This window comes from Piliocolobus tephrosceles, chromosome 3 (genome assembly GCF_002776525.5).
Source record: "Piliocolobus tephrosceles isolate RC106 chromosome 3, ASM277652v3, whole genome shotgun sequence".
NCBI classification, from domain to species: Eukaryota; Metazoa; Chordata; class Mammalia; order Primates; family Cercopithecidae; genus Piliocolobus; species Piliocolobus tephrosceles.
Genome location: NC_045436.1, coordinates 63,973,547 through 63,995,540, shown reverse-complemented (window position 1 = coordinate 63,995,540; position 21,994 = coordinate 63,973,547). Strand labels below are relative to the sequence as shown.

The 21,994-nt window shown below is 34.2% G+C and overlaps 1 protein-coding gene across 3 annotated transcripts in view; it reads left to right on the top strand.

The window, feature by feature from the left end:
- FAT4 (FAT atypical cadherin 4) overlaps window positions 1-21,994 on the top strand; it is a 186,916-nt gene that overhangs the window by 138,798 nt on the left and 26,124 nt on the right. For 2 of the 3 annotated variants that reach the window (XM_023217611.3, XM_023217610.3), the window contains exons 9-11: window positions 1,432-1,682; window positions 3,593-7,942; window positions 18,735-18,839. In XM_023217611.3, the coding sequence (XP_023073379.2) occupies window positions 1,432-1,682; window positions 3,593-7,942; window positions 18,735-18,839 (4,706 nt within the window). The remainder of the gene's footprint in view (window positions 1-1,431; window positions 1,683-3,592; window positions 7,943-18,734; window positions 18,840-21,994) is intronic. The other variant, XM_023217612.3, reaches the window with a different exon arrangement.

Genomic DNA, 21,994 nt, shown 5'->3' with positions numbered 1-21,994 from the left:
AATTCGGTTTTCTACACTTTGTAAAATGATAAGGTATTTTGATTATTTTTTGAGTCCTGAATTTTCAAGTTTTAAGAATTCATGTTTAAAACTTGATATTTATATTCTGATAAAGAGGGTAGATATTATCTACTGTAAAGGACAATAATTATACTTACTAGTCACTTCTGGTCCAATAACTATAGTTAATGCTATTTTCACGCATGCCTGATTTTGTCATGTGATTTGCCAAACGTATTAAAAATCTGAGTGATGCAAAGTACTTTTATCAATACTGAAGCCATTTCTCAACCAAACTACTTCTCTATTCTTTCCCTGTTTTGCTATCATTTTATAAGACTTCTAATATTTTTAAATATAAGTTCCTCAACAGTTGATTATTTCAGTAAAGTAGGATAAAAAGTGCTGAAATATTTGTTTTAAACTGTGAGCATAATAGGAGGAATGAACATATTACTGGCTGCAATATAGAGTTTTTTCCCCTGCAGTTTATATTAGGTATATGCTGTTGCTATGTTTATATAGACACAAAGCAAACTGTAGAAACATGCAGCCTACTCCAACAAGGGTATTTCTTTGTTCGTTATAAAAGAAGAAAACTTTTAAAGATATCTATTTCCATGCTATCTTTCAACTTTAAAAATTATGGATCATAGCCAATTCCTGAACCTTGAAGCTTAGCTACTTCTTTCCTGGCTGATTTCTGGGACCCCACCTTATACACAAAATCAGGAGTATATGCAGACAACTTTACTTTTCAGAAAGGAGAGGGAAGCTTTTCTCGGTGGAAACTCCTGCCTGTTAACCTATCTGGTTAGCATCAAAACATCCATGAAGATGTCATATCTCTCCTGACAAGAAAGCAACAAAACCATATGAGGAATGACAAAGACAGAATGAATCACTAGAAAGGTCTTTGTATAAATAATCAGTCCTTGCGTTGTTCTGAGAAGCAGATACATGTCAAATACAGTTTTTGCCTTAAAAGAATACAATTTTCAACTGATCTTCTCTGGTTTATTATGGTATACAGCAGAAAAATAATTTTTAGTTTCATTTAAAAGATATTCATTTGTAATCCTGGCCACTAACCACAATATTAAAGCAAGTCCCCTGACTTATGCTTTTTGGCTCATTTATTTAAAGCCTTATGGGTTTGTTCGGTGGCCTTGCACACCTTAAGAGTCCTACAAACCTTCTGAAGACTTCCTTGACATAACTGGACATCTCACGATAAAGATTGCCAATATGATGTTCACAGAACATTTGAAATATTTATTAGCTAGATCTAGTTGTATTCTTTCCAACATTGTTGTATGATCTTTCTTGTAATGTTTTCTTGCATTTCTACCTCATTTTTTAAATTATAGTAAATAGAAGTTACAATATTAAAACTATATGACATATCCCTATTTCTGCTTTCTTCTTTAGTTATAGGATCATCGGTGGAAACTCTCAGTTCACGATCAACCCATCCACAGGACAAATCATCACAAGTGCATTGTTAGATAGGGAAACAAAAGATAATTATACTTTGGTGGTAGTCTGCAGTGATGCGGGATATCCAGAGCCTCTTTCTAGTTCCACCAGTGTGCTTGTCACTGTGACTGATGTCAATGACAATCCACCAAGATTTCAGCATCACCCATATGTCACTCACATCCCATCTCCTACTCTTCCAGGTAATCAACCAAACTCTGAGGCCACCTGGATATAAGCAAACTATGTATCAGACATTTCTATAAAAATAGTTATGATATTTTACATACATATTTCTGATATAGCCTAATTTTGCAAATCCTCTAAAATTCAGGTTTTGTCTAGTGGAAATGAAAAAAATGCTTGAAACTTGAAAATTAACCCTTTCTTGCCAGACTAATTGTGTATAAAGTTTTATAGTTGTTATGTATTACTATTTCTTAATATTACTTGAATATTAGAAATAATTAACGTATATATTACATCATAGTTATTGATATTTATGGCCTGAGGAAAAATTATGTGCAAGTTTCCTAAGAGGAGGGGCATTGTCTCCATTTTGCATGCCATATCCCACTACCTGAAACGTGATCTGGGAGATAATAGGCATTCAAATATATTTGTCAGTGGAAAATGAATATTTTACTTCAGTTTTTCATAGATGCCTTTTCAAAAAGTTTAATAAATGGATACTTCTTGTTAATATTTATTTTATCCCAGGTTCTACAAATGAAAATTGTTCTGTTAGTAAGTTTATGGATCCATTTATGAATCATTTTCATATTGACAATATGCTTTTATCTTTCTGTATCTCTTGAAATTTAGTTTGGCATTTGCTAAGAAAGGCATACTCTCTTAAGTACTGCACAAATCTGCCATTTTTAATTTTTAAAATGAGTGTTCAAAGAGGAAAATATAGAAATATAGCTCATTATTGATTTAATCTTCCTTGCTTGGAAATATTTGGATTAGAAAAAAAAATAAACAGATTGAGTAAACAGATCCTCCTTTCAGTGATCTTTGATCTTCTATTAATCTGAAAATGATACCAATCTAAAATATAAGATTCATAAATGTATGTGCCAACTTTCTATCAAAAGGAAATGTCTCAATATCGAAGTGACAAATACCTGCTAAAGGTCTTCAGATGAAGTGATGTTGGCAGGCATGGTTCTAATTACATCCAATGTGTGGTGGTGCAAGATAGAATTTCCTATGTAAAATGAGGTATGCTTAAGCATCTTTTCCTCATTAGACTTATTATAATTAATCAGAATGACTGGCCTTTTTAAAATAAAGGATATTTTACTTTTGTTACCATTTCTTCTGTAGGGGTGAGAGTGCAGGTTTGGGAATGGTTTCTGAATGAGTAGATTGAAAATATGTCCTTATGGCAGCTTTTCTGCATATTTTTACTACAATCTGTTTCATTGGCACTCAGTGTAAGCACTAACTTTTGGAGTCCAAAATGAGTCCATTATCCCTCAATTCTTATTTCTTACTACTTTACAATTACTTTAATTGGCATATATATATATATATATATATCTGTGTATGTATATACACACACATACACATATATACTTTTTCTTCGTCTGATAATGGTTCACATAAAAAGGAATTTTGTCATAAAACAGTGGGGATAAGGAATCAATGGTAATGAATATAAGATTTTTGTTGACACAATTACATATAAAGTGATTGGAAGATATTTTAAGACATACTAGGGCAATGGTATTTTTGCATTGGGTAGAGGCATAGCCCTTTGCAGAGCTCGCATATAATGTTTCTTGGAATGTTGTTTTATGTGCAGATTTTTCTCCTAGAAACTATGATTTTTGCATGATTAACAAGTTATTTTCCCTATGCTTCTCTCAAAAGCATACTGAAAAGTATTAAATCCAACAGACTGTAAATTTTAGTTAGAAAATGGCAGGTTAGTCTCTGAAGACAATCATAAAGCAGATTTGACTTGTGAACTTCTGAGAAAATATAGGAGATACTGTTCTCCCCAGTAATCATGAAAAAATAAGGTCACATCAAGCAGCAATCTGCTACCAAATATTTTATTTAAATTCCACATGATTATAACTGCACACTCTCTCTTTTATAGGTTCCTTTGTCTTTGCGGTTACAGTCACAGATGCTGATATTGGACCAAATTCTGAACTGCATTATTCTCTTTCGGGTAGAAATTCTGAAAAATTTCACATTGACCCACTGAGGGGAGCCATTATGGCCACTGGACCACTAAACGGAGCTTCAGAAGTGACATTTTCTGTGCATGTAAAAGATGGTGGCTCATTTCCAAAGACAGATTCTACAACAGTGACTGTTAGATTCGTGAATAAGGCAGATTTCCCTAAAGTCAGAGCCAAAGAACAGACATTCATGTTTCCTGAAAACCAACCAGTCAGCTCTCTTGTCACCACCATCACGGGATCCTCTTTGAGAGGAGAACCTATGTCATATTATATTGCAAGTGGGAATCTTGGCAATACTTTCCAGATTGATCAATTAACAGGGCAGGTGTCTATTAGTCAACCTCTGGATTTTGAAAAGATACAAAAATATGTGGTGTGGATAGAGGCCAGAGACGGTGGTTTCCCTCCTTTCTCCTCTTATGAGAAACTCGATATAACAGTATTAGATGTCAATGATAATGCCCCAATTTTTAAGGAAGACCCATTTGTATCTGAAATATTGGAAAACCTTTCCCCTCGAAAAATACTTACTGTTTCCGCAGTGGACAAGGACAGTGGACCCAATGGACAGTTAGATTATGAAATTGTTAATGGCAACATGGAAAATAGTTTCAGTATCAATCACGCTACTGGTGAAATTAGAAGCGTTAGACCTTTGGACAGGGAAAAAGTATCTCATTATGTTCTAACCATAAAATCTTCAGACAAAGGGTCCCCTTCTCAGAGTACTTCAGTAAAAGTCATGATTAACATTTTAGATGAAAATGATAATGCCCCTAGGTTTTCTCAGATATTTAGTGCCCATGTTCCTGAAAATTCCCCCTTAGGATACACAGTTACTCGTGTCACAACTTCTGATGAAGACATTGGGATTAATGCAATTAGTAGATATTCTATAATGGACACAAGTCTTCCATTTGCAATTAATCCCAGCACAGGGGATATTGTCATAAGCAGACCTTTAAATAGGGAAGATACGGACCGTTACAGAATTCGAGTTTCTGCACATGATTCTGGGTGGACTGTAAGTACAGATGTCACAATATTTGTGACAGACGTCAATGACAATGCTCCCAGGTTTAGCAGACCTTCCTATTATTTAGATTGCCCTGAACTTACTGAGATTGGTTCCAAAGTAACTCAGGTATTTGCCACAGATCCTGATGAGGGATCAAACGGACAAGTGTTTTACTTTATAAAATCTCAATCAGAATATTTCAGGATTAATGCCACCACTGGAGAGATTTTCAATAAACAGATCTTAAAATATCAAAATGTCACTGGCTTCAGTAATGTGAATATCAACAGGCATAGTTTTATAGTGACATCTTCAGATCGAGGTAATCCTTCCTTAATTAGTGAGACAACAGTTACCATCAACATAGTGGACAGTAACGACAATGCACCTCAGTTTCTTAAAAGTAAATATTTCACTCCAGTCACCAAAAATGTTAAGGTTGGTACGAAGTTAATCAAAGTTACAGCAATTGATGACAAAGATTTTGGACTGAATTCAGAAGTGGAATATTTCATTTCTAATGATAACCATTTAGGAAAATTTAAGTTGGACAATGATACGGGGTGGATTTCAGTAGCATCCTCCCTGATTTCTGACTTGAACCAAAACTTTTATATCACAGTCACTGCAAAGGATAAAGGAAACCCTCCACTTTCTTCCCAAGCAACTGTTGAAATAACTGTCACTGAGGAAAACTACCATACGCCTGAATTCTCTCAAAGCCACATGAGTGCAACTATCCCTGAGAGCCATAGCATTGGGTCCATTGTCAGAACTGTTTCTGCAAGAGACAGAGACGCAGCGATGAATGGCTTGATAAAGTACAGCATTTCTTCAGGAAATGAAGAAGGCATTTTTGCAATCAATTCTTCTACAGGTATATTAACACTAGCCAAAGCTCTTGATTATGAGCTATGCCAGAAACATGAAATGACAATTAGTGCTATAGATGGAGGATGGGTTGCAAGAACTGGTTACTGCAGTGTGACCGTAAATGTGATTGATGTGAATGATAATTCTCCAGTATTCCTCTCTGATGACTATTTCCCTACTGTTTTGGAAAATGCCCCAAGTGGAACAACAGTTATCCACCTAAATGCAACAGATGCTGACTCTGGAACAAATGCTGTGATTGCATATACTGCACAGTCATCTGACGGTGACCTCTTTGTCATTGACCCTAACACAGGAGTCATAACCACTCAAGGCTTCTTGGATTTTGAAACCAAGCAGAGCTACCATCTTACTGTGAAAGCCTTCAATGTCCCCGATGAGGAAAGGTGTAGCTTTGCCACTGTTAATGTACAATTAAAAGGAACAAATGAATATGTGCCCCGTTTTGTTTCCAAACTTTACTATTTTGAAATCTCAGAAGCAGCTCCTAAAGGTACTATTGTTGGAGAAGTGTTTGCTAGTGACCGTGATTTGGGCACTGATGGGGAGGTGCATTATTTGATTTTTGGCAATAGTCGAAAGAAGGGTTTCCAGATTAATAAGAAGACTGGACAGATTTATGTTTCTGGAATTCTTGATCGAGAAAAAGAAGAAAGGGTGTCTTTGAAAGTATTGGCCAAGAACTTTGGCAGCATTAGAGGTGCAGATATAGATGAGGTCACTGTAAATGTCACCGTGCTTGATGCAAATGACCCACCCGTTTTTACTCTAAACATCTACAGTGTGCAGATCAGTGAAGGGGTCCCAATAGGAACTCATGTGACCTTTGTTAGTGCCTTTGACTCAGACTCCATCCCCAGCTGGAGCAGGTTTTCTTACTTCATCGGATCAGGGAATGAAAATGGTGCCTTTTCTATTAATCCACAGACAGGACAGATCACCGTTACTGCAGAATTAGATCGAGAAACCCTTCCCATCTATAACCTCTCAGTTTTGGCTGTTGATTCAGGGACCCCCTCAGCTACAGGTAGTGCCTCTTTATTAGTCACCTTGGAAGATATAAATGATAACGGGCCCATGCTGACTGTCAATGAAGGAGAAGTCATGGAAAACAAACGGCCGGGCACTTTGGTGATGACCCTTCAGTCCACTGACCCTGATCTCCCTCCAAATCAAGGTCCCTTTACTTATTACTTGCTGAGCACAGGTCCTTCCACCAATTATTTCAGCCTGAGCACTGTTGGAGTTCTGAGCACAACCAGAGAGATTGACAGAGAGCAGATTGCAGACTTCTATCTGTCTGTGGTTACCAAGGATTCTGGTGTTCCTCAAATGTCTTCCACAGGAACTGTGCATATCACAGTTATAGACCAAAATGACAATCCTTCACAGTCTCGGACGGTGGAGATATTTGTTAATTATTATGGCAACTTGTTTCCTGGTGGGATTTTAGGCTCTGTGAAGCCACAGGATCCAGATGTGTTAGACAGCTTCCACTGCTCCCTTACTTCAGGAGTTACCAGCCTCTTCAGTATTCCAGGGGGTACTTGTGATCTGAATTCCCAGCCAAGGTCCACAGATGGTACGTTTGATCTGACCGTCCTTAGCAATGATGGAGTTCACAGCACAGTCACGAGCAACATCAGAGTTTTCTTTGCTGGATTTTCCAATGCCACAGTGGATAATAGCATCTTACTTCGTCTCGGCATACCAACCGTAAAGGACTTCTTGACCAACCACTACCTTCATTTTTTACGCATTGCCAGCTCACAGCTGACGGGTTTAGGGACTGCTGTGCAACTGTACAGTGCATATGAAGAGAACAATAGAACGTTTCTTTTGGCAGCTGTGAAGCGAAATCATAATCAGTATGTGAATCCCAGTGGCGTAGCAACCTTCTTTGAAAGCATCAAAGAGATCCTATTCCGGCAGAGTGGAGTCAAGGTGGAATCTGTGGATCATGACTCCTGTGTGCATGGCCCATGCCAGAATGGAGGGAGCTGTCTAAGAAGATTGGCTGTGAGCTCCGTATTAAAAAGCCGTGAGAGTCTTCCAGTCATCATCGTGGCAAATGAACCTCTGCAGCCTTTCTTATGCAAGTGTCTGCCAGGATATGCGGGAAGCTGGTGTGAAATAGATATAGATGAATGTCTTCCATCACCTTGCCACAATGGTGGAACCTGTCACAATTTAGTGGGAGGATTTTCATGCAGCTGCCCAGATGGCTTCACTGGTAGGGCCTGTGAGAGAGATATCAATGAGTGCCTGCAGAGTCCTTGCAAGAATGGTGCTGTCTGCCAGAATTTTCCAGGAAGCTTCAACTGTGTTTGCAAAACTGGATACACAGGTATGACGATGTTTGTACTTTTCTCACTAAGACTTTAGCCATGTCAAGTATAATAGAAAGGAAATAATTTTATCGTTTTCCAATGATTTCCATATAAATGAGCATAATAGTAACAAATGTTTTTAAACATTTACTGTTGGTCAAATACTGTTCTAAGCACTTTTTATGTATTTATTTTGTTTACTTCCTACAAGAAAACTTATGAGGTAGGAATATTTTCCAGTTTCTATAGGCAAGGAAGTTGAATTAGAGAGTAAGTAATTAAGTTTTCTCAAGTGATTCAATTACTTTGCTGTAACGTCACTATTCAAGTCTACACACTTAAATCCAGAGCTTAAGCGCTTAGTCTCATAGAGTCTCTTACAGGAGCAAAAAAGAGAATAATATCTTCTTAAAAGAATATTCTAGATATTAAAGGATATAATATATACAAAGCCTAAGATTTGGACCATTTTATGTGTTAAATAACTGTTAACAGTGATTATTGTTGATTCTTTTTCATCATCCTTTTTATGATATTTTAAAATCATAGTCATCATTATTATTGAAATGTGATCCACATCATGAGAAGAGCAAGAATCACGTTTTCAGATTTAGATTACAATGGTGTGTTATGGTGTGTTATGACTCATGCCTGTAATCCCAGCACTTTAGGAGGCCAAGGTGGGCGGATCACGAGGTCGAGAGATCGAGACCATCCTGGCCAACATGTGAAACCCCATCTCTACTAAAAATACAAAAATTAGCTGAGTATAGTGGTGTGCGCCTGTAGTCCCAGCTACTCAGGAGGCTGAGGCAAAAGAATCACTTAAGCCCAGGAGGCGGAGATTGCAGTGAGCTGAGATCACGCCACTGCACTCCAGTCTGGCAACAGAGCAACACTCCGTCTAAAAAAAACAACAGCAACAACAAGAAAAAGTGGTGTATTTCTAATGGTTGGGTAGAAAACACAATAGGCTTATTTCTCAAGAAGGCTAGAACACAACTGAGCCACAGCTTATCTTGACAGACTAGAAAGCAGCATTAAACATATAGCAGAAAAAATTTTGAACTAGTCTTTGGCACCCTAGTGGGATATGATGTCCATATATACGTATATCCCTACCTATTTATACTCCATCTCCATATCATTATTATCTATCAACCTATCTATTAGTTGATCAGTGGTTGATGTTCCTTCAAATGTGAGTAAATGTTATGCTATTGATAAATTTGAGGAGAGCAAAATTCTATCTTATAACTTGCACACTCTACATTTGTAAAGCATGCAGATTACATTGAATTGCTCTGCAGTATTTATACACATAATTTACAGTACTAGGAGTATAGGTAGAATCAAGATAGATTGCTTTAGCTTTTGTAGATGTATTACAGAATAATATTTTAAGCAAATGCATTTGTATATTATATTTTTAAAAGTGCCCATTATGTGTATACTGATGGTTTTATATTTGGAGAACTGAATCACTTGAGGAAACTATAGAACAAGTTTGAAAATGTTGAAACAGAACATGCAGTCTTTGCCTTCTAATGAAATGACTTTGAAATGTAAATGAAGAAAAAGCAGCAGAAAGCATGTGTTATAGAAAAAGTAATAGATTTCATAGAATCTGATTTAGCTATAGCTTTTGGGAAGTCATCTACCCTTAACTGATTCTTCATTTCTCTGTCTGTAAAATGGGAATAATCATAATTACTTATCTTTTAGGGTTTTTGTAATGAGTAAATACAATGTTTGTAAAACACCTAGTACAGGCCAGGTGCAGTGGCTTACGCCTGTAATCTCTGGACTTTGGGAGGCGGTGGCGAATGGATCACCTGAGATCAGGAGATAGAGACCAGCTTGTCCAACATGGAGAAACCCATCTCTACTAAAAACACAAAAATTAGCTGAGCATGGTGGTGGACGCCTGTAATCTCAGCTACTCGGGAAGCTGAGGCAGGAGAATTGCTGGAACCCAGGAGGTAGAAGTTGCAGTAAGCTGAGGTTGCGCCATTGTACTCCAGCCCAGGCTGACAACAGCGAGACTCCGTCTCAAAACAAATGAAACCCACGTGGTACACTGTGCAGTACTCAGTAATTGCGGTCTAATTAATAGTATTAATAATAGTATTAGTATAGTGGTAGTAATAGAGGAGTACCACAAAATTTTTAAAAAGACATGAAACCTGTGTAGCAGAAGTTAACTGTGAGTCTTATGAGAGTTATATCCTAAGATCATGAATAATAGAGCTATATACATGTTGAGGTCAGGATTTCTAGAACACTTCCCTCACTCTTTCTTACCCATCCCCAAAATTACTTTATTGGCTGGTAATTCAACAATGAGAGTTTTTATGTCCTATATTAGTGTAATGCATTTATTCACATTTAGGTTTAGAGTGAGTTTACATTTAGTCCTAGAATGAAGAAAGTGCAAATTTATTAGGTCTCAATAAGAAACATGGAAAGTACTACTGCTGTGAACAAAGACACCATTTAGCTGATTTTAGCATAAATGATGGGTACATTACTTCTCTCTGGTTTGTTTATTTCTTTGTTTCATTTCATTTAAATATACATAGCATACTTTTCTAAACATGATAGTTGAAACTTTTAAAAATGCATTTCTTTCCATCATAAAATATTAATAACATTTATCAAGTAGTTATGTAAAGCACTTTCAAAGCTCCTTGCATTATAGACATTATTGCATTTAGCTCTCACAACACTGTAAGATGGATATTACTGCTATTATTCTAATTTTGAAGACCAAAAAATTAAGTCTTTGAGTCATTAAAAGAGACTAGACAACTTGCCTCCAGCCGTGGCACAGAAAATGTTCTAACTAGTTTTTTACTAGAAACTTGACTCCAGAGTCTCTGCTCTTTATATGTATGTCACACACATTGCACTTTGATTTGCCCTTGCTGTAGAGTGTTATGGTGAGTTCTATGGTGATATTTTTTAAGAATGTTTTGTCCATTTTTCTTTTAATACTTAATCCTTACAGAAAGCCAATAAGACAGTGTATTGTCTGAGACTGATCAGAAATTGAAACTACCCTCAGACTTTGAGGCAGGAAAGTATTTGCTACAAGGAAACATCTTACAAAATCTTCAACCTGGCTAAGAATACAGGTCAGGAACATTCACCAATGGGAGCAGCACTAAAGATATGACAGGCATTGCAAGACACCACTGCTGATCCTCTTGCCCACCTGTAGTGCTGCACCAAGTGACCTGAGGAGAATGGTTCCTGCTTTGCTTTCACCATTCAAATACCACCCCAGTCTTTTTTGCTGGCAGAATATAAACCTGAACCCTGCTGAAAGGGAGTCTGGAAAAGGTAGTTTTCAGACTTCCAGCCCTTGCAATATGGAGAGATAGGAACGATGCTGAATATCAGCCGATGATAGGTGGCTTAGGAAGGTGTTATTATTATGCCTACTTTACATTATAGGAAATTGAGCCTACAATCCGGTGACTCCAGGGCCAGGGCTGCCAAAGTCTATATCATAAACTCTTTCTAGGGGAGGTTGTTTGAAGTTATATATTAATGTTACATACTTCTCCTCAGAGTTCACTTCAGTCTCTATTTGCGTAGTAGGAGATAATCCAACTGATCAGGAATGATATAAACAAACATAAAATTGAATGATTAAGATGAATCTTACATTTTTTTAAATCAAGTTTCAAATTCTGGATGAACTAATTATCCAGTAAAACTGGCAGATAATTAATGTCTGGCAGTTTTATTTCCTTTTTATATTTTTCAGGAAACAGTATGAAAAAAACATAGTGAGTGGCAAATGTTAATCCACACTTTAAATTAGAAATGTATTGCTTAAATTTCTATAGTTTGTTAATTTTTTTTTTTGTGGAGATAATCTCTAAAGGATCGTTCTGAGTTGTTCTTTTTACCTCGTCTCTGCCAGAGAGCCTGGCTCAGGAAGACAGAGCTAATATACCAAAACATCTTAATATCTAACCTAGTCAGAGCTAATAAGCCATAAGACAAAATTTACACATAACTATATGTGTGCCTCATAGAATGATTTTTTAAAAAAAATTACTCATAATAGCTAGATTTTACTTCAGTTAACATGAATTAAAGTCTAGTGCCTTAGTAAAGCTTCACTTCTTCATGGTCTGTATATAACTTTTGGCCATCAGAATTATTTTAAATTACTGTATTTTTTCATACTCTATTTTTGTGAACTTTCACCTGCATTTTATCAATGAGTTTCAGAGTCTGTGGAATTACAAATCAGAGCTGCACAATTTTCTGAACTTTCTGCTTAAAATGATCCTCAGCCACTACCCATACCCAGTTTTTCTCTCTCTGTCTCTCTCTCACACACACACACGCACCCACCCCACTGCGTATTTTATGTGGATTTAGAAATTGTGTTAAGGATTAGAAGAGTAAGTGGCATATGAGTTGATACAAACTAAGAGACTTTATTCCCAGAATCCCTCAGGGTATGATTAAATGTTAGCTGAATGGAGATTTTAGGTAGAGAACAACTTAAAAGGATGCAAGTATGAAAATGAAAATCATGGAACAAAAAATATGAAGGGATATAGTTATTATCATACTGTCACCAGTTTATTTCTGAAATATTCTTAAAGTTTATTTTCAAGTTTGTAACCATGCACATAATAAATATAAAACAACTATATTTTTCAATGAATGAGTGATTTAGAGGGAATGAATTTGTTTGTATAACATGTATTTCTGATCTATTTTCCTTAGTTACTGGAAAAAGAACCAAAAGAAAATTGAAAAAATAAGTAACATATTCAGTTATAATCACTTCATATGTTTCATTATTAAGAAAATTTTCGTATAATTTTTACATTAATATCACCATATAGAGCTTTGATTAACTGTAACATAAAATATTAGAAAAGATGGATAAAGTTTATTATAGTATAGACCATGTGAAAAATTAATTTCTAAATTTTCACAAAATGTAATAATACCAAAAATTACATCAATTGTCAGTATGCCTCAGTGAATAAAAACCATTATTCCTGCCTCAGAAGTCTAGGGGTTCCTAGAGGAAAACTTTAGCCTAATAACCACACATGTAGTATTTATTTTCCTGTACAAATGAAAATGTCTTGCACTTAATAGAACACTAATTAGAAAACACGATAATGGTAACCACATCAACATTTGTCTCCTGCTCCCAGGTTTGCGCTGTTTGCATCACATTCCTGGCATTAAATCCTTCAGGATTTAATGGTGTTATAATGGAATGGATGGTGTTATAAAATGCAGCATTTTGATACAGCTTATTTATAAATCTGGCTATCTTATAACATAATTAGTTCATAGTCTCTTTAACCTTTTCCATTCACTTTCACACATCTGGATGCATTTTAGGTGTAGTAGTTGGAATAATGCCAGGGATTTATTACCATATGGAGAAGTTTTCTTATGTTCTCAATTAAGTCCCGATATTTCAGGAAAGATGAGGTTTGTTCATTCATCACTTTAATGTCATTTGACAGTATAAACAGTAACTTTTTTTCAGACATACAAAGTTATATACAGACTCTGCACAGTAATTTGACTGAGAAACTTGCCAAACATTTGCTTTCATAAAGATGGAAGGAGTAACCAAAAGTGATTCTTTTAAAATTACTATGGTCATGTATTAGTGTTATTGATGATCATGTGACCGGAAAACCATAGAATACAAAAGAAATTTAGTAAATATATGAAATTAAATTTTCTTTGAGATAAAGAAGAGTGGGTCATGTAAGAGAGAACAAAGAGTGCAATTATTTTGATTTGATTTGATTCCTGAAAGCAGAATTAGGCAGTTTATGTTAGGTGATACATTAACTTATACAAGCATTAAAAATTTATGCTTCTAAGAAGTAGCTTATATGCTTCTTATTTCTGTAGAAAATAAACATATATTTATAAGCTTATGAACATTATGTGTGTAATCATATGTAATCATTTGTAGTCTCATTGAGGTTGTATTTGTGCTTGTTTTACAATACAAAGGTAAAAACTTTTTTTGGTTGTTGCTTTTCTTACTGGCAGTCCTTATTAAAACATGGTATTTTTGCTTTTGTTTCAATGTAAAAAAACCATAAGGCTATTGAACAGGATACTTAGATAGACTATCTTCATAGCTCCTTAACAATAATGGGAAACATTTGCATACTGTGCAAAAGACAGCTCCTTTTTGCTAAAATAATTTGGAAAATTTATAAGATAAATGTCTAGCATGAATAGCATATATTTATTATAGAATTTCTTTATTAATAACATAATCAATTTAGACCTAAAATGGACTTTTAGAGTCGTACATATTCTTCCATCTCCTCTGTGTAGAAATACAGGCGATTTAAAAATAATATTTATGGTAGTCTAATATGTATATATAATCTTAGATATTCAATTAAAGGCTACATGAATCACAGAGTATCAAAATTTATCATATCTTCATGGGGTGGTCCAATTTAACAATTGAGAATAAATTTAGCTCTATTTCACATAATCCAACATTAAAATGTACTATTGGACAAGTGAAACTTGAATATACATTCTTGTTGAAAAGACCATAGGTGATTAAAATAGATTCAGTTTACGTTCAACACATCATCACATCTTCTGCCTCGAACATGCAAATAGACACAAAATTTCTCTTGTAAGTTTAGGAAAGTCTGTGGATACCATAGATTCCTATTGTGCATTTATTTTCACCTTAAACTATTCCCACTTTCCATGTGCTAAGAATTTACACTTCCTCAAGCACATCTCCTTCTAGTTATGATAAATCGTGTATGGCAACACAATTAATTGATGGATGTCAAAGCAATGAGATCAATTTATTCTTCTAAACAGCTGCTATGGCAGTAAACATATCTTAATAGAAGGAGGCCTCTTGAGTTCAAGAGGCATAAATGCCTGTCTTTGTGCAAGTCCTATCAGCATACTTCCAAGCCTGAAGGCGTTTGGCAAGTATTGTTAATTGACTTGCAGCATTAATTAAGTTAATGATCCAAGATTTTGTTTCACAGTGCTTCAACACATCAGATTATTGTACCAAGAGCATGTTAGAGTAATTTAAACTACTGCATTCTCTGATACTCATTATGCCATTAACACTACAATTTAAGTAGATAGACTTGCACAAAACAGTTCAGAATTTTGTTGATTTCTAATTGGCTAAAACAGCATAAACTTTCCAAACTTGAGAAATATGCATTTAGAAGCTTTCTTTTGATTCTAAGTAAAATTATGGCGTCCTTCTCTCACACACAAGACACAGGTATTTTAAATAATAATTTAAATGTAAACATGTTTTCCTACTATGTCTTTGAATTTAAGTATCTAGTATGGCAACCTCTGAGTTCATGAATTGTGAAAAATTTTTACTCTTTAAATGGAGAACTCAAACTAAATTTTTAAATAGTAAATAATTTACATACTCTACCACCAACAAATAAGACTACTTTTTCCAAACTCAACAACAAATTCCTTTATGTAAGCACTAACAAAGTCATTTTATTCATTTTTTTTAACTTACATTTTAGGTTCTGGGTACATGTGAAGGTTTGGTACATAGGTAAACTCACATCACAGGGTTCGTTGTACTGATTATTTCATCAACCAGGAATTAAGCCCAATACCAAACAGTTATCTTTTCTGTTCCTCTCCCTTCTCCCACCCTCAACCCTTAAGTAGACCCCAGTGTCTGTTATTTCCTTCTCTGTGTCCATGTGTTTTCATCATTTAGCTCCCATTTACAAGTGAGAACAGGTGGTATTTGGTTTTCTGTTCCTATGTTAGTTTGATGAGGATAATAGCCTCTAGCTCCATCCATGTTCCCACAAAAGACATGATCTTGTTCTTTTTTATGGCTGCATAGTATTCCATGGTGTGTAGGTACCATATTTTCTTTATCCAATCTGTCATTTATCAGCATTTAGGTTAATTCCTTGTCTTTGCTATTGTGAATAGTGCTGCATTGCACATTCATTTGTATGTGTCTTTATGATAGAATGATTTATATTCCTCTGGGTATATACCCAGTAATGGGATTGCTGGGTCAAATGGTAGTTCTGCTTTTAGCTCTTGAGGAATAGCCATTATTAATTATATGCAATTATCCACTAAGAAAAAGTAAAAAGGAAACAACTTTATTTTTAAACCGAAATAATGAATGCAAGATTGAATTTGTTTTTTCTTAACAATTTCCATTTATATTTGTGTATACTTGAAGAATCAGATTCTATTGAGAATTTAAGTTTCATAGGAATTCATTCTCAAAACTAGTATTTTATTGGTTTGTAATATCTTCTGCCACTTTGTAATCACTCTTTGTTTTAATAAATGAATAAGTCTTATTTATGTTAGGATATATTTCCTCTCCTCACTCTAGAGTAACTGCAATAGCCTGTATTTTATATTTAAATTAAACTCAGATGTCTATGTTAAAATATTTTATACAGTGTAAATAAGGTAATTGATTCGTATAAATTATACACAAAAAGAACAACACATAAATTTCATTTGTTGCTATTTAAATCAAGATTTATAAAGGTAGTGTTTATAAATGAAATTCAAAAAAGATATAGTAGCTTTATAGGAACAATGACTTGGGATTTATACTCATACATTCTTCTCAGAGAGCACATATGTCCAAGTATTTGAGTAAGTATACATGGCAGTACCCTCTAAATTTGTTACATCTTATTTGTTCCTCATTTCCAGTCTTTAAGAAGTGAAGGTGGCAATTTTGTAAACCACTAACATGTTTTCATGATAAGAAGGCTATATTGAACACACTCATAAATACATATATAAGTCTATGTATTTTGTACATGTTACTTTTAACACAACTCTGAAATAATTTTTTGGATAAAGAAAGGAATAAAAGAAAGTAAAACTGTACCTGGTCAAAAAGCACAAGTGAAAATTATGTATGCTTTTACAGTGAAAGCAAAATGGAAAGAGTAGAATATTACTTTCTTGATGACAACTAATCAAAAATATGGCCAATAGTTCTTATGTATTTGCAACTGGGGAACACTGTGTTGTGAGAAAAAAAAAAAAAATCTACATCACGAAAATGGCCGTCACATAATCAGTTGAAAAACAAAATAGGAAAGAGTTCTATGAAACAGCTACTCTCTGGTGAGAAATCCAACACTATTTAAAGTTTGCCTGCCTGTTTTTCAAATGTAGTACACCGCTACAATACTTAAAACCTGATTTCTGTGCCCATAAATTTGTAGCTTGTTTATTTTCATGCCGTTACCTTAACAATAGAAAGGTATTCTGAAATTGTTAGCTCAGTGTTTTGCCTCATAAGGAGGTTCCCAATTTATTTATAAGGGAAAAAATGTTGTGTTTATGATTCTATGATATACAGAAATGGGCTTAGTTAGCATCATGAGATCTGACTCACACTTATAATTTCAGACCAGAATAAGTGTGGCTCCATAATCAAGCCACAAAAACAGAACCAAGTTAAACAAAATTTTGACTGTGTTTTAAGCAAAGTTAGTATGATAAAATGAATTATCTGTGCTCAGCAGTAGGTCTAGTTGTGCATATACAATGCATATCACTTCCTGAGCTATCTAATAAATGCATTAGTGAAATTGGGCTGGGAAGTAGAGACTAGCTTCCAGAAACAAATGCCATAGTACTTACAATCCTACTCTCAATGAAAAGAAATTAACTAAGAATTCTGTAACATCTCACTGCATTATGAAATTTGAAAATTAGATCCTAACGAATATAGTAAATAATTGTAATACTTTAAAGTTATAGTGGTATTAGAACATGCTTAGGTTTAGGTAAAAACAAATAACATAACAAAAACAAGTGGGACTTATACCCCAACTTGTATACACCACATGATCAATTACCATAGTTTTCTGAAACCTGGATATGGGAGCAGAAGCCCTGAATTGGTCTGTGTCATAGTTTTACAGTTTCACAGACAATATATTAGCTACCAAGGGGCTTTTATTCTTCACTTTTGAAATGTAAATATTTCTTTTGTATGGATTAATACTCCCTACTGAAATGGAACCACAGTCTGAAAACACTTGTTTGCTTTCTTCACTGCCATATCCCCCTCCATTATCATGTCTGGCCCATAATAAGCACTCAGTCAATATTAGTTGATTCAATTTAATAAGATCATGTATGAGAAAAGTCTTTATAAACTGAAAAATATGCTGCTTAAGTATTACCGCTTCAGACAAAAGAAAAAGTATACATAATCTGTAGTCAAGAATAAATTTTCAAAAACATTTTAAAATATGATGTGTTTTCTTATTCTGCTTTACAACAGATATGTGTAATTTAAGTGATATTTCTTGGTAGTAGGAGTGTAGTTTGATAAATAGGCTAAATTTTTATCTTTGAAATACCTAAGTCAAGAAAATCTCTGCAGTGTAAAGAATAGTGTAAGTTTCAACTCTCCATCTATAAAATATAAAAAATGAAGGGACATTGACGAAGAAAATAAATTCAGTGAAAGTATTTAAATATGTTTATCATGTCATTTCTCTGCAAACAGTATTTTCTTCCAAGATGATTATGTAAATTATTTCTTAAATATTATAATGCACATTTTACAATAGGTCAACTGAACAAGATTTTAAATTCTAAGATATTATTCTAATTTCCTATGTCAAGTAAAATGGTTTTATATTTCTTTTCTGCATGATATGCCTTAGGAAAGATTTTTACATATGGTAATGCTGTAACGATGTTAATATATTTATGTATGAGATTTTAAAAAATGAATTTGATATATTTTAGGGAAAATGTGTGAATCTTCAGTCAATTACTGTGAATGCAACCCCTGCTTTAATGGTGGTTCCTGCCAAAGTGGTGTGGATTCTTATTACTGTCATTGTCCATTTGGTGAGTAAAACTTATTTGTTGATATAAAATATAAGTTCATTTTTTGCACACAATTTAGCAATTTTGTATTATTATGAGCATGACAAAGAAACTATTGTTTTACATGGAAAGTTTTATTACAATAAAATCTTAAATGTTTAACATTTGTAAAAGTTATGGAAATCCCATTGAATGCATTGCATTGATCATTACTAGAAAAAGAGTCAACTCATTTCCCCTCAAAGGACATTTGGACATTTCCCCTCAAAGATTTATGGATGTCTTCTTTTTAGCTGAGAATTTATGAAATAAAAAAAAAAATTCTTTAAGCACTCTTTGACATCACTGTCTATTTCAAATCTTTAAGAGTAGTCAAAGTAAGGTTTTTTGTTTGTTTCACTTTTGTGAATGTTGTTTCGTTTTTTATTTTTGTTTTTTACATTAGTTTTTAATTTTGTTTTTTACATTGATTCAGCCACTTTTATTAGAAGGACTTAGTAACTATACATGAAGTTTTCATAATAGGCTTTTTGTAGCTGATACTACCTGACTAATAAAATTTCAAACTCATCTGTTCTTTTGAGTAAGAAAAATTGTTAAAAAGAACTTTTGTGTAAACATACATACTTATTCACCCTAGTGGAATGAACTAAAAGATTCCATCCAGGTCTTATCCGACTGTTACCCATTACTGTGCCAGCCAAAAACCGTGAGATTCAGAGGAAGCATTTGTATTAGCTTGGTTTGTTTCATAAGTTTGTGATTATTCCATTTATTTAAAGGCTACTTTACACCACAACATAGAATCCATCTCCATATGACTCTGTCTCTTTTCTTAAGCAAGAAAGAGCAAGGATATTTTTCTAGTCTTCCTTTAGGCATGTAACTGTGCTATATGGACCTGAAAAGTAAAGTTCAATCTATAGTAGATAGTAGAATTTGAAGGACATATGCAGTTCCTAATATCCTGTATAATTTACTAGATAGTTTTAATTTCCAAACAATTTCATGACTATCTGTTTTTATTAAGCCAACATCAATAGAATGTTAAAGACAAACAGAATAGAAAAATACCTAATTTGGGGGAATGTATTTTATCAATGGTTTTGAGGCCCAGAAATTGAGTGATTTGCCCAAAGTCAAAAAATGAAGTTGAAACAAAACTACCCCAAGACAATGTAGCGACTAGAACACAAATTTTTATTTTCAGTCCAGTCTGACATTCACAGCACCCCTTTTTATAAAATGTCTTTGAAATTCTCACTAACAATGCCCGTGAAGTAATGAAAGGTATATCAAGGTCAAAATAACCACACCTTTAGATCTCCAAAAACTTTTTCTTTCTTTCAATGGTATCTTATAATTTTAAATGGTGCTGCTTTCTACATATAACCATAGTCAAGTTTCATGGTTTAACTTAACATTTTGATATAAAAGATAAAGGGTTTAGAGTGTAAACTGGAAATGATTTTCAAGTGACTGAACCGAAAATGTTCATATTTTTAGGGATTCCTTTACATTACAATTGCAAATTTGAGGATTTAAGAAAATTGATACACAATGAAAACAAGTCGCAGCTGCAGTGTAGTGGTACAACTGGCGTTGCCTATTAAGTGGAGCTATTTGGGGGGCCAAAAGTACCTTCTTGTCACTCTGCTAGAGATCGCCAGGGAAAGAGGAATAGCACAATGTAAATTAAAATAGACACAAATCACACATAGCCTGCAGTGCAAATTTCTCCCCCCTATTCTTTCCAGTGGCAAAGACAAAAAATCATTATCTAAACTTAGACATTGTCAGCACTTAGAAAAGAAAACAAAGGTCACTGAAACACACTATGTAATTTGAAACTAAAGAGATAGAATTAAAAACAAAAATGATTTTTGTTCTCAAATTCCATAAAGAAATATTTTCATGTTTGAAAACACACTATCAATTTGAATTAAAATGTAAGTATCTATGTACTTTCTACATACATTTACATTTGAATATTCAGCACATTGTTATAGATTTATTAAAGTTTATTCAGAAGAGACCTAAGTGAACACATAATATAAATTTTTTCAGTAGTATTTTTATTTCATTTATATGCTTTCTTTTTCCTTTAACTTCACTTACTCTTTCTGCATTGATAACATATTTATATATTAATTATTAATATATATAAATTATAAATATTAAATATAGATGCCACAGAAATGTATAAAATACAAATGCAAATTCTACAGGATAGATATAATAAATATATAATGTACAAGATTATAATATGTATAAAATATATTATCTATATATATCATATATGTGACATATCATATATATCAATAAATATCATTTCTATAATTCCTTTGCCTTCAACTTCAATTAAAGATTAAAAATTAAAAATCATGTATAATTTCTTTTTTTTTTTTTTTGAGATGGAGTCTCGCTCTGTCATCCAGGCTGGAGTGCAGTGGCATGATCTCGGCTCACTGCAAGCTCTGCCTCCCGGGTTCACGCCATTCTCCTGCCTCAGCCTCCCAAGTAGCTGGGACTGCAGGCGCCAGCCACCACGCCTGGCTAATTTTTTTTGTATTTTTAGGAGTGACGGTGTTTCACCCATGTTAGCCAGGACGGTCTTGATCTCCTGACCTCGTGATCCGCCCACCTCGGCCTCCCAAAGTGCTGGGATTACAGGCATGAGCCACCATGCCTGGTCAAAATGATGTATAATTTCTACTCATTTATAATAAATACTATTTCAGCCTGGACAGAAAAGGAAAAGATAAGTAACACAAACTTTTATGGCAGCTCCTAGGCTGTTTTAATTTTTAAAATGTTCTGATATAAAATGTGGTAGTCAAAACAACTAGACAATCAATAGATCTGGCCTCAAATTTTGGCTGTTTCTCTTGGTTCTGTGACCTTAGGCAAGTTTTAAATACTCTATAAAATAATGGCATTGGTTCCTTCTAGCTGAACAATTCCCTCACTCTAAATTTTATGCATTTACAGGACATATAAAGCCAAAATTAAGAAATTAAGCCTTTGCAAGTTAATAAGAATCATGAGGTATTGGCGTGGGTTAATTTTCCAATCATTTGCCACAGTCTACTAATATTTGTGGGAAAAGAATTTTGGCATAGCATTGTAACATCAATAAAACTCATTTTTCAAGTTTGAAAAAGAACCAGCACAAA